Source organism: Podarcis raffonei, chromosome 14, assembly GCF_027172205.1.
Source record: "Podarcis raffonei isolate rPodRaf1 chromosome 14, rPodRaf1.pri, whole genome shotgun sequence".
NCBI classification, from domain to species: domain Eukaryota; kingdom Metazoa; phylum Chordata; class Lepidosauria; order Squamata; family Lacertidae; genus Podarcis; species Podarcis raffonei.
The window spans coordinates 3,248,511-3,262,719 of record NC_070615.1 but is presented as its reverse complement, the minus strand read 5'-3'; the positions used below and the strand labels follow the sequence as shown (position 1 = coordinate 3,262,719).

The following is a 14,209-nucleotide window of genomic DNA, read 5'->3' as shown; positions in this document are numbered from 1 at the left end:
ACAATTTTCTTGGTTGGAGAAAAGCATTGCAAAATTCAGAGAAGTGCGAATTATGAAGGGTGGCTGCGTTTTTGTCTAGGTTTTGTTTTGGGAAGTACAAATTGCTTTTAAATGTAAACTGAATCAAATTTCTTCCCCTTCCCTCACAGGTATGGTACACAGGACTGGCTGCAGCTCCCTGTCACGGAGTGGCAAACCTGGGCAGAGTGATCCTCTTACTGCTATAGAGTCTGGTTTCTTTCCCAATAACCTCAGTCATTGGGTATCATCCAACACTGCCTTTGCTTGGTTCACACACGAGGCTGCAACTATGTTTGCTGAATGTGCCCCAATACAGAAAAGCATGTCTGCAAACACACAGCAGGAATGCATTAGATGGAAGGAAACACAACATCTCTCAATCTTCCCCCAGCTATTCAAGACAAAATATATTGCTTGGGTTAAGGAATGTCAGCTTTTCTATGTGTAAAAGGATGAACCCTTTCCTGTGAGCAGACATTTATCAGCATCAGCATATCCAAACCCAAAGAGCTGGGTCATCCCATTCCCTATTTAAAAAAGCAACGAGGGCTTGAGGAGGATGTGGTAGTGTATGAATGGGAATTGAGGAAGAAAATTAAAACCATCAACAGAGAAGTTCTCCCCTCCCTGCAAAGACAAAGCATTTTCTTCCCCTCAGAGCTAGACCAAGACTCTGTGGTGCTTGAGACAGAACATCCAAAGGTACCCTCTTACGTGTGAATTAACCACTGGAAAGGGCAATTGTGGAAGCCTTACAATGACAGTCATAGCAGAGTTTACTTGCACAGCTCTTGTTAATATCGCTGGGGCTCCCACTGGCAGACTTCCCAGTGGAGTGGGCTTTCTCCTTCTCATTGAACAGTATAATGGCCTTGATTCCAGGTGGCTCTGGTGCCTTTCTTTCATGGCTCTGATTGGAATCAAATTTCACTTCTTTTGCATTTAGAATGCACTCTTTTCCCTTGACCTACAGAAATCATCAGGACTTTTGTCAATTGTAAGGAATCATGAGCTCCCATGGGAAGCAAACTGAAGAGGAATTGGAGAACCTGTGCCAGGGAAGCTGACCACTCCTCCAGGCAAGCTTAATTATTTATTTTTATCATTGCCTTAAGGGCTTTGGGGATAAGACACCAAGAGGAAAATTCTGGGGAAATCTAGACAGATATCTCCTGTGCTACCATGTGACGCTTGTTTTGGTTTAAATCAGTACTGTACTAAATTTGCAAAAAAGGAGAGGAAAGTTGAGAGGGTTTGATACTCCCCTCCCTGAAGAGAAAGCTGTTGTTTCTGGGAAATGTTGGAAGGGCACACAGCACCTACTCAGAGGCTGATTGTCCCAGCAGAGGGGGCAAATGTTTTGAATCTAACACAGGCCTTCAGCAAGTAAAAAAGGAAACCAACTTATCTGTTGTTAAGAATGTTTTGTCATGGTCGATGGTATTTCCATGCTAGTAGGATATTTCTGCCTTTTTTGCAAAAATGGCTCTCCAGGGACAATAGAAAGATATGCTGTTCACATGTCCTAGATGGCAAAGGTAGATGGGATGCTGCTTTCCTGTTTGTTTATTAAGTAAGGCTACATGCACAGGAATCTTGTGGCATTAAGTGCTGTGTGGTAACTGCTTCTCGGGTTGAGAGCCAGGCTCAGCCCCTCTGACATTGCAGGCGGCCTGGGGGAGGCTGTTTACCTGCTGGTGAGGTACAGAGCTGTGGCTGAAACAAAATTTCAAAACTAGTTCAATCTCTGGCACATGTTCTAGTCGGAGTTCTGTTTTATAAACTGAAAATTTCCCCATCATATTTGCTATTCACATTTCATTGATGTCAGCATGTGATTTCTGACTGGTTTTGATGCCCTTCCCTGCAGCTCCCATGGAGCATTTTCTGGCTAAGTGATGAATTGATTAAATGAAATGGAGGAAATCAGCAGATATTTTATTCAATGCTGTTGCAAATCAGCTGTCGGATTCTGTCAAATATGAATGGATGCTGCATGTCAGGTGGTGGGGCTGCATCTCAATGCTATTGGTGACTAAATGTTATTCAGATGTTATCCCTAACGTATTTGGAGTGGTACAGAAACCTCTTGGCCTGTTTCTCATTGCCCATCCTCCTTACCACCTCTAATTGTCTAAAACTCAGAATGGGGCCAGGGACTTACCCTAGACCCAAAAATACAGTCATAGGTTCTTTCTAGAGCTCCGGTAGGATAAAAATGCTGCAGGACTGCAAGGCTATAATTTGATTCTATATTTAAAAGCACCACCAGACTATGATCTCTAAACATCATGGTTGCTCTTCCAATAGTTCCTGTAGTCAGTCTTGTGGAAGGAAGCTCAGGCAACCCCACGAGCCACCAATTTTTGCATTCATTGTAATTTTTATATTGGCAACAACTCTGTGAAGTGAGTCAGACTGAGGGTTGGGAGGATGGGGTTTCAGTATTGCAGGGGGTCAAAGATAGTCTGTTAGTGTTAGTGTTTTTAAATTTTAGTATTTTTTATATAGCTTGTAACTCATCTTGAGACTGTTTGTAAATGGTATCTTAAAAAAATCTATTAACTATAATAATAACGGTACCGTGATGCCATATTTTTTTAGCTATACACCAATGATTTTTAAGTACACTCTTGAAAATGTAAACTATGGTTAAAGTATGATGAACAACTTGTGCTTATGAACACATGGGCAGCACACACTCATTTGGCTGGCAAAACAGGTCCCAGTTCCTGCTGCTGTGGGATCTAAGGGACATCAGAAGCTACTCATTTTGAAGGCTTTATGAATTCCATGCTGGGGGTGAGGGTGCTCTGCACTGTCAGTCTAAATTCTGTGCTATAAAAATATGGTATCCGTAACCTGCGTAGATTATGCAAGATAAGCAGATGTATAAGAATTCTTTGATTCTAGTCCTGAGAAGGAGTTGGAGAGCAACACAGAGCCCCACTCCTCTACTTTTGAGGAGGTAGAGCATTTCAGCTCTATTTGTTCTTCTTCTCTTACACTTATATTTCATCAGTATATGAGCTAGAAACTTGGCCCTTCTTAAATTGAAGTTGGACTACTCAATGAACTGAATTCCACGCTTGGTGCCATGCTCTATTATTATTTTTCTGTGATCGCAGAGAATGGCAGCACAAACCCAGCCCCAGTTTTCCACTCACTCCAGCACTCTTCTTTTCCCTTCCGGCATGCGAGTTTAGATTTCTTTATCAATTTGCAGTGGGAAAACTACTATTTATGAGCATAGCAGCCCAAAGGAAAAAGACAAAAGAGACACACGCGTCTAACAAGTACAAGGTGTCCCGTATGTCTCTGTCTGAGTGTAATCAATCATTAGGTGATCCTCTGCTTTTTGCCTGAAGGGCTCCTCTTAACTTTCACCTGGCGTATAAAATGCTGAACAAGCTATTCCGGTCTTGCAAGGTGTGTAAGTGACCCTGTTCCATCACAACTGTGTTCCTGCAGGAACTGAGACACACCGGGGGTAGATATTATTGAGGCAGAAATTTGCAGTGCTTTGGAGCCAAGGTCCTCAGCGCAAACAACAAATGCTGAATCCAAGATGGCAAAAACAGCTGAAGTTTTGGGTTGATCATCAGGGTCTGCCATCCTTCCATTTTAGGGAGGCAAATGATGGCATGTGGGCAGGGCGGCCTGGACACATGGTGCTAAATAAATTTTTTTAAAAAAAACCCAACAGTAAGAAGTATTGAGTTGAGTGTTAGATGGAGAAATAGAAAATTAGCTCCATCTCACCAGTCATAATGTGAAATATTTTCCTTCTCTCCTGAAGATCAAGTTCTCAGTATGAATGATTGCCTGTTTTTCCGGAGCCCTATGAAATCCAAAACCAAGCATGTGTCAGGGGAGCCGCCAAAAAGTGGAAGCATCAAAGCAGAATTTCAGCTAGAATCTGCCTGGGTCCTGTTCATACTGTAAAATACAACACACAATAAAAAATACAATTCCTAAAAACTGGGGGGGGGGGCACACTGAGAATATTTATGGGCAGCAAAATATTTCCAGTATTTCAGCAATAGCCCTGATGGTCACATGTGGCTTTCCACTCTCCATTATCTTCCAAAGGCCTGAATGATCAAGTATACCTTAAGCTGGCATTGAAAGATTACTTTGCAATCTTGCTCATTCACTAATTCATACATTAGAGACAGTGTGGTGCAGTTAGAGTGTCAGACTAGGCCCCTGAAGACCAGACTGAAATCTGCACTCGGTCATGAAGCCTTGAGCCAGTCACTCTTGCCTCTCAGCCAAATCTACCTCACAGGGTTGTTGTGGAGATTAAATGAGGAGGGGAGAACCATGTGAGCCTCCTTGGGCTCCTGAGAGACAAAGGTGGGATATAAAAGCAGTCCATCGATTTAGAAAGCGTGGCATAACCATACATAGCAGGATTAGACTTCAAGTCCCATGATGGCGTGCAACTGCAAGTAACGTGAAGACATATAACTGAAGACATATGGCCCCTTTTTCAGGACCAGGGTGAGAGGAATGCTTGGGAAATTCTGCTGGATATTGACAAAACAGATCTAGCTTTGCTAGCTCACACATTAACATTATGTAACATTATGTAAATACAGCTTTAGTTCGCTCCTTGTGGCAGCTATTCCTGCATGCTGAACCATCCACATGAAACAGATCAATTGCTGTGTATTTTGAATTGCTTTCCACTTTGCCTGAAACATTTTTTGATGAAATGTGGTGATAAAGCAGCCTGATCCACATGGGGAGCTGTCCCACAATTTAGCTGACCTCTTTGAGGTAGCTATAATGTGTAAAGTAGGACCAATATAGAAAGGGAGGGGTGATTTTCACAAACATCTTGTCAGTGTTGAAAGGTCACACCTACTATTTGTGAAGCGTTACTCTAGATAGACTTCCTTTGTTCTCATTTACCTGATTCACATCCATTTCCTAGTATCATGTATGTGGACAGTCCTGGAAGCAGCATTCACTTTAAACAAGCTTTATTTGCCCTCAGCGATGTCAGCACTTAAAGTCCAAATCCGATTCATGACCCTCACAATGTGATCCTATTCACAATATGATTCCAAAATGGCTGAGGACATTGAAGGAGGAGGGTGTTTGAACTGGGAGAAAATTTCTGTGTAGTTTTATAACAATTGGGATGGCTTATTTGATAGAAAATACATTCTGTGTTGTAGGTTTGTTTTTTGTACATTTGTCATGATTCTGTTTTCATCCCCAAAATTGAAATAGGTGTGCATCTAGTGCAGCCCTTTTGCAAACTTGTCATTCGCTGCCTCTCTATCCCAAAACTACCTCTCAGTACAGAGGGCCATTCAACAAAACTTAGCCACTTTTTGGAAATGGAGCAAGACCTCCCACCTTGGGGAATGGGTGGTGCTGTGGTCTAAACCACTGGGCCTCTTGGGCTGGCTGATCGGAAGGCTGGCAGTTCAAATCCGCATGACAGGGTGAGCCCCCATTGCTCTGTCCCAATTCCTGCCAACCTAGCAGTTCGAAAGCATGCCAGTGCAAGCAGATAAATAGGTACCGCTGTGGCAGGAAGGTAAACAGCGTTTCTGTGTGCTCTGGTTTCTGTCTCGGTGCTCCATTGCACCAGAAGCAATCTAGTCCTGCTGGCCACATGATCTGGAAAGCTGCCTGTGGACAAACGCTGGCTCCCTTGGCCTGAAAGCAGAGATGAGCACTGCACCTCATAGTTGCCTTTGACTGGACTTAACTGTCCAGGGGTCCTTTACCTTTACCTTTACCAACCAAATGATCAAGGGGATGGAGCAACTCTTCTATGACCAAAGAAGCATTCTTAGTATAGAACAGGGGTCAGCAACCTAAGGCCCATGGGCCACAAGCACCCCACAGGTGTCATTTAACTGGCCCACAAGCTGCCCCTGAACCGAGCTGCCCGCTCGGTGAGTCCCCGCACGCTGCACTAAACCGGCGCTGTGCAGCACGGGGACCTGCTTCTGCGGCGCCGGAAATCACGTCTGCGCATGCACAGATGCCGGAAATTGCGGGCACACGCACTCATGCGCGCACACGACCCAGCCCACGGAGGAATCTCCACTGGAGTGAACCAGCCCAGGCAAGGTAAACCTTGCCGACCCTTGTTACAGAGAAAAGACAAGGAAGAGGTGACATGACCGTGGCTTATAAAATTATGCATGGTATGGAGAAAGTGGAGAGAGAGACAAATTATCTCCCTCTCTCGTAACACACAAACTCATGGACATCCAATGAAGCTGAATGTTGGAAGATTCAGGAAAGATAAAAGAAAATTCTTCATGCAGCAGATAGTTAAACTATGGAATTTGCAGCAGGAAGCAATGATGATCGCCAAGAGGGATGGCTTTAAAAGAGAATGGGACAAATTCAGGGAGGGTGTCTGTTCGTGACTACTGGGCGCAATGGCTGTGCTCTTCCTTATGTTTGGAGGCAGTCTGCTTCCCAACACCGGCTGATGTTTCTCTCATGTCCTACTTGCAGGCATCCCATAGGCTTTGGGGATGAAGCTGAATGAAATGGACACTGGGGGAGGGGAGAGAGGATTTTACCTGGTATACACTTCTCTACCTGTCAGGCTGCTGTCCATGTCAATAATATTTGATTGGAAACATCTCTGCTCATGAAAAAAGCCCAGAAGGGGAGGTGACTTGTAGCTGTTCATGCATAGAATTAATGTGAGCTGGTCCTTGAGCAAAATGCTTTGTTATTATGAAGGGTGGACTGGAAGAATATTAGCCCCCTCAAACTGTTTTCAAAGAGGGACCCACTCCTTGCTAAGAAGGGGAATTTGGGAAGGCCTGTTTTCCTCTTGTCTGCCTGAGTAGGAAATGGTTAAACAAAGAAGCTTGAAAGCCTTTGGGATTCAGCCAATCCTGCAACCAAGCCCTGTCGCTGCCACCTCTGTTTTCCACCTAGCTCTAGCAACACAAACAGCACAACTAAATCCTGCATTGCAGAAGGAAACAAGTGAATGAGGCGAGCTTCATTTTTAATAGTAAGAACAACAAAGGAGAGCAGGGCTGCAAGCCAGTGTCCCTATATGACTCGCACTTCCCCAGCCCATTCCTGAATGACGTCTACTAGCGCTTTCCTCCCCTCCCCTCCCCTCCCCAGAGGCGTGAGCTGCCAAGCCCTCCTTCTCCGTATCAAAGAGGGGAGTTTTCCCAGCAGCATCCTCTGCTTCAGTTTCCAGTCAGTTTACAAGCTTAGAATCCCTTTGTCTCCATGTTTAAAAGAAGCGAAGGAAAAGTTTGAGCAAGAGCAGAGTGTGGCGTGATTCATCTACAATTTGCCAACTTTGAGTAGCAACAGAGAGGATAGCTATTATTCATTAAACATGAAAGCTCCAGTAAGGGAGGGTGTCAGGAGAGGCAACTCAAAGGATGCAAACTTGGAAGAAATACCCTTTCAAATAAAGGGGACTTAATTCTAAAGCAAGCATTTAGGACTGAGCTGCCCTGTTGTTTTTAGAGGACTATGGAGGGTGGTGTTACTTGTTCTTTGGAAAGCTTGTTTTTAATGCCTTTACCAAGCAAAGCCCTGGTTTGTTGGTTATTCTGGAGGTTACTACAAAATGGGAGGAAGGGTGGGTCAGAAGCAGCTCAACAGTGAGGCAGCAGCTCACCTCTCCTCCAGCTGCAGCTTGGGTGTGGCTACAGGTGGCAGAATGAGAGGCGGGCAGATCCAGCCCATGGAGTATAACCCACCAGGAAGTTCTCCCAGCCGCTTGAAATTAAAGGGAGTTCCTATGCCAGGCCATGGCTGTGCTTGCACAGTTCCTGACCATTTTGAAGGGTCTTTCATGGAAGAACTTCCTGGTGGGTTGTGCTCCATGTTGTGGGAGGCACCAAACTGCCTGGGGTCATCACTGTATTCTGCAAAATCATTAACCTGCACAACTACAAGTGGGTAACCAGCAGCCACTGGTCATATGAACTCAAAAGCAGTGCCAACTCTTAAATAAGGAGAGCAGGTGGGGGACCCAGAAACGGCTGGCTCTTGCCATTGACTTCCTTGCACTCTGACTCGCAGCTCCCTTGATAAGAGCAAAAGTGGAAACAATAAGCCCCAGTCATGGTTGGTGTTGGAAAGGAGGCCAGTTTACTCATTGTGGCCAATGAATTGCCAAGATGATTTTCCCCCTCCTTGTGAAAATTTGTTGAAGAAAAGAGGTGACTATATTTTTGAGACTACTATTGACAGTTTTTGTTCTGTGAAACACCAGGGTACACTTTGCTTTAAGCACTAACCACGCTACTCTCTTGGGTGCCCCGTTTCTGCTTATGGATTCTGATCAATGTGTCCCTCTCTCCTTTTCATTCTTTTAATTTCTAGGCCACCTTTTAACAGATTGGGTCTCAGTATAGCTTGCGATACCAGAAGGTTCGCTGCAGAGAAACCATAGAAATGTAGACAGTACCGCCGAAAGACAGTACTTACAATATAGAGAGCACCAAAATACCCCACGTCTCCACATCACTGCAAAACAAACAACCAAATAGCAACAACACCCACATGCTCCTTTTCCTAGAAGGGGCTGTTCTGCTGGCTATAAGTGGAGGAAGCTGAAACAATGCCTGGAAATAGGGCATGGGTTAAGGAGGGAGCAGGAGGGAGCAGAGATAGTGAAGAAAGGAGGGCAGCAGGTCACAGTTACACTTCTGTGTTTATTAAGGACAGGCTCGGCTGAACTACCTGTTACAGAAGCAACAAGAGCTGCACTGTAAGTTTTTAGGTTTACCGTTTTTCTCATTAACTTGTCCCAGACTTCAGTCCTGGGAGCCTGAACATCAGCCAGTTTCTCTTCCCTCTCCTCCCAACAAAGCTATTGGAAATAGACCAGCCAGTCACTAACCTGTGTGGGTCCGTAGGTGAGCCTTCAGATGGGACGACTTGCCGTAAACCTTTTCGCATCCCGCATAGTGGCATTTATGCTTCTTCTGAGGTAATTCAGGCTCAGTCCGACATCTTCCTCGCCTGCTTCTTTGCCTGGGGCTTGGCTGACTCGGTGCCCCCAAGCTGGTAGGTGTGGTTGCTCTGCCTCCTTCATGTTTGCCGGCCAGCAAGACACTTTCCTCCCCAAACTCTTTGTGGGAAAGAGAAGCCCCCCCTCTGTCAACACTCTCAAGATTCTCCCTCTGAGGCGAGGAAAGCTTTGGTGGAACATGCTGGTTTAGGTCAGCTAAAATGCTGGCCACAGCATATACAGAGGACCCACCTCCATTGTCTCTCCCAACCTCTTTCACTTCGGGTTTCTCAGCTCTGTTTGAGATGATGCGGGGGGCAGCTCTCCCAACCGGCTGAGGGGCCGGTTCCCTCATGGGGCTGTGGATTACAGCACGGCTGGACATGGAGACAAGGCACTCGGCAGCAAAGTAGGCGGCTGTTGCCATTTTTCACGCCTCCTGAGGTGTATAAATCAACTGCAATTTTTCCTTTTGTGTTAACCTTCAAGAAACCCACATACACGCTCCTGGAGATTTCCTTTTTGTAGAAAATGAGATAGCTGGCTCCACAGCTCCCTGAAAAGTACTTTCTTTGTATGGGTCACACCCAGTTTCTCTCTTTCTGAAGAGGAAAGGCATCCAGGGAAAACACCAAGCAAAACAAACCCCGTCCAGAACAGCTTTTTGTCTGAAACAAAATTAATGAAGGTTGTCCACAATAACAAGCCTGCAGTTCCTCCAGTCTCCCGGGTGCATTCTGACAGCAGGACTGAGCTGGTCCGTTATTACTCCTTGGATTGCTTCAGACCCTCATAGGGGTGTGGCTTTGCCAAACATCTGGCTGTGATGTCACATAGAAGCTGTATCCTGAGCTGATCAGGTTAGCAGCAAGTTGAGACTTCAGCTGCTGCTGAAGCAGCTGCTCCTGCTGCAGCCGCCAGAGAGCCAGCGGAGAGAACAGAGCAGCAGCAATGCAGAGCGAGCAATGTGGCTGTGAACTTGAGTTTGGACAGAGCCTAAGAGCAAGTTAAACGAAAGGAAGGAGCTGATTGGCTTGGGATTAGCCAATCAAAATAAAAAGATCCACATTTGCACTTCTCTGTGGGCTAATGCATCCCCCCCCCCCCATGACCCAACAGAAGGCAAGAAATTCAAGATTACTCTTAGGCTTCTCTTATGCAAGACAAAATATCTCCTTGCAGAAAGAGGTTGCCTTTTCCTCTGGCAAAACAGTACATGTGCAGTTGAAAAGCTTTCTTGTGTGTGCACATGCTGTCATGCGCAAAGTGACTAATGATGTAAGTAACTTGTGCTGCGGTCATTAACCTCTTATTTGTTTTCAGGCACATTCCTTCTGCAGAGCCTTCACAACTTGAGGGCACAATACAGTAAAGTGTTTACTAGGGAAGGGCAATTTAACAAGCCTTCAATTCTCTCAGGCACCTTGGACCCAGTACTTGAAATACAAAGGTGAGGCTAGTAATGCCAACCCAGGAATGTTTCATAGAGTTGTGAAAAACAAATGAACCCACTGCAAACGTTGGTGGAACAGAACAGGCACAAACAATGTGTTTTTAGTTAACTGCAGTTCCACACTTTAACCCTTTTTTAAAAGGCAACTTGCTGGTGACTTCGGTCATCATCAGCAAACTGTCATTACTTTAATGTAAAGAGCTCTGCAATCTGTCACTGTCAGCAACTGCCAAGCGCCAAGCTGGATGGCTGCATATTCTTGTGACCAATGTCACAATTAGGTGAGCACATACTGTTTTGATGAAAAGTCTAGAAGTTTCACCCTTTAGATTTGTCTTAGATATCACTTTAAAGAAAATTCAGTCATAACTCTAAAAATAAGCAGTGGGCCCCTGATTTAGCCCCAAAGTGACGGGCTTTCTAGGGGAAAGTGTTGTGGCAAAGGCAAAATGGCCTAGACCCATACTTCCTAGGTGAGGGAGAAATGGGAGTGTGGACAAACCCTTGATTTTTGTGATGGAAGCATAATTAGAAATTGCACACAGATTGCATACTCTAGAAGGCAGCTCCCTGAATACAGTGTGTGGCTTGTTGTAGACAATCTTTCTGGCCTATGCACTCAAATGTCATCTTAGAAAAGCTAAAGGTTGCACAGAAATGGACACATGCTCAACTGTATAGGTTCCTTCTACAACAGCATGGGCATCTTACTCATAGACTTTAGTGGCGCAGGGCGCCAGTGTCTGGTAAGGAGAGTCAGGGAACTGACTCCATTCCCCGCTCTGGGGCAGCCTGCTCCTCACCTCTCAGCCACCCATTGGAGTGCACTGCCTCCAGCTCAGGGAAGCCCCTTTGTGTCCCCTCCCGCCAGGGCTGCCTGGGTGCCTGATGGGCGTGATTGGAGGCAGGCGGGCACCCCTCTTTGGTGTTTCGCTGCCTGCGCGCCTCCCTGCGAAGTCTGTGAATGGAGCAGGGAAGCGCCCTGTGCGATCCTGGCGCCAAGCGAGGATGGCACAGTCGACAAGCCACCTGAACTGCTTGCTGGCCCTCCTGTGGCGCAGACTTCCCCAGATGGGGGCAAGTAAGGGCCACCAGGCACTTAGAGGGAGGCTTTGCAGGAGACCATCTGGGCTGTGATCTGCGCGCCTTTTACTTACGTGCAGCGCCGAGCACGCGTCGGACCACACAATGTAAACGAGCCAGACTGAACGCTCACCCCCCCACTTAAAAAAGGTTGACAACTCTGGAAAACGGGGGGGGGGCAGGCAGGCGCCATAAAGGTATTTGCACCACGGCACCGGATATGCTTAAGACAACAGTGTGCCAGTTCAGGAGAGAATGCCACGTTGGTCACATGGGCCACTCTGGGGGGACTCCATTCAGTAATGGACAGCACTGGATTCATGGTGGTGCTGCAGTTCTGCCGCACAAGGCACTGAACCGAGGGGGTGCAGAATTGAGAAGATTGAGAGAAGGCAAATTCTGGCCTCATGCAGAACACCATACTACCACAGATTACCAAACTCTGCTCCTGATGATGTTGTGCTTGGAGGTGGGATTCTGGCCTTCTGCATACTTGTTAAAAAGCTACATGGAACTTACTTTCAAACCACTTTTCTGCTTCCCAAAGTGCTTTATGCTTTCTATTGTTGTATTTGATTACTGTATTGTAATATTTGGAAATAAAATTACAAAAACTTTTAAAAAGCTAAGCTGCTGGGCATCCCAGGCTGAAATTACTCAGAGACTGAAGTTTTTGGTGATGGGATAGTGTGTTCCGCTGCCTCAAGATGCAGCTATTTATTATACATACATCTGCTACCTTTTTAGAAGCTGTGAAACAAGAATATTCATATTTCCTGAATCTAAGCTCTGGAACCATCCTTTTGGGTTCTGTTAAACTCATTTTATGCTGTTGGTATTGGCCCTCAGCCTCCCACCCAGAATCCTGCTCACTTTTTATATTTTAATATCCCACCCCTTTGTACTCAACGAAAATTGCGTATGCCACCAAATGTGCAGAAATGTGTTTTAATTTGAAATTCTAAGGAAGAATAGAAGAGCCAGATTTGACAGAAGCAAATTGATTGACCCGGTTTACATTGTGTTGTTATGTTATTTGATCAGATTTTATCCATATTGGACCTGATTTTTCAACCTGGCGTTTACTAGCCAATGTGTACAGGAAGTTCCTTGTCTGTACACAAAGGGTGTGTTACCCTTCTGTAATGTTGATTGTTTTACTTTTAGTATTTAATACCTGCCCCACAAACCCTCCAGGTTGGAGAGAACACAACTGTAGGCTATCTGTGTATTGATTTAGAGTTTCATTGTGAAGGCTGGGGAAAATGTTCCTGCCCAGTTGAGCTCCCATCTACCCAAATCAACATCTACAAACGCACCTCTTTCAATTTCATTCCCTCCTTCTTTTGCTGTCTTGAGGTTATGGGAGTTGTAGTCCCAAACTTCTGGAAGGCACCAGGTTGGCTGCTGTAAACAATACCAAGCTAAGATGGACCATTGGTCTGACTCAGTATGAGGCAGCATAACAAAAGCACTAGTCAGGAGACCCTGGGCAGGCTCCCATCCAGTAACTGGGTTCTGGGAGTTGAAGGCAGTTAGCTTCCTGTGTTTGTCTATCTGGGTTTTAAAATACAGCATTGTGTTCTGGCTGTTCTAGAGGATTCACCTGACCCACCCTCCCCCCTTCTTTTTTAAACCTTCTGGTGGTTGCCCTTTCGTGGCTAAAAATCATTGACTAGAAACGAGTGTGTTGGTTGTGCTCAGTCCAGCAGGTGCCACCTAATTGCATGTGTTCATTTCGCAGCTGCCATGTGGGCCCAATGGCCAGCTGAGGAGGAGGAGGAGGAAAGTTCATCTGAACCCTGGCATGGGCAACAGCCTTCTCAAACAATAGCACCATTGTTCTTGAGCAGGGTCGGTGAACGCCCAGGGGCAATGCTCAGAGATTAACACTTTTAAATTATTCCATGCTGTACAAATGCTGAACAAAGCTCCTCAAACCCATAATAACATAATGTCATGTGTGTGTGTGTTTTTCTTCAAAGTTGAAAAATTGTAAATACACACACACACACACACACACACACACACACACGAAATAGATGGCCTTTGAGAACAAATGGGATTCCATTCCTCCTTGCAACAAAAGTGCCCACTCTCATGATTTCATTTCTGTTACACAAAGATAGAGAATTAAGTTGCAGCTGCAATGCTCCCAGATGTAACTATGCTCATTAATGTGAGTTATTCTTTTTTTCTTTGACTTTCCTCCCGCTTCGTACGCTTGTTTTGCTTTATGTTCTAGCCTGATCAGGCATGAGAGCTTGAGTTATAATAAGGATGTTGTGTTCATTTTCAGAGATGGAAGTTTTAATCACTTGTTGCAGTTCTCGTTAGCGCCCACCACTCCCAGCGGGGTTCCACTAGCCAGACCTCATGAACACATGCTTTATAATGCAGCTGAATTTGATAGATTAAAAACTTGCAGCCAAAGCTTTTTAAGGCTGTAGATGCTGTGTATATTTCTACTTGCAGTAGCTATCTAAGGTCCCACTACACTGTCTGCTCAGATTAGAACACCATAATATTTAATGCTATATGGAAATATTTTATTAATTGCATAGGGGTTTATTGATTACATAGGGAGCACTGGCACCAGGTGTGGTCATCTTACAGTGCTCTAGCTGATGTGGCTTGGCAATCTCTTTTATGAAGCCCCGTGCTTCATGCAG

General features: G+C 45.3%; 1 protein-coding gene across 1 annotated transcript in view; it reads right to left on the bottom strand.

Moving 5' to 3' along the window:
- The window catches only part of KLF13 (KLF transcription factor 13), a 39,022-nt gene extending 28,816 nt beyond the window's left edge, over window positions 1-10,206 (bottom strand). Inside the window, exon 1 of the mRNA XM_053364829.1 lies at window positions 8,891-10,206. Within this exon, the coding sequence (XP_053220804.1) occupies window positions 8,891-9,428 (538 nt within the window). The 5' untranslated portion in view covers window positions 9,429-10,206. The remainder of the gene's footprint in view (window positions 1-8,890) is intronic.
- Between the last annotated feature and the right edge of the window lie 4,003 nt (window positions 10,207-14,209).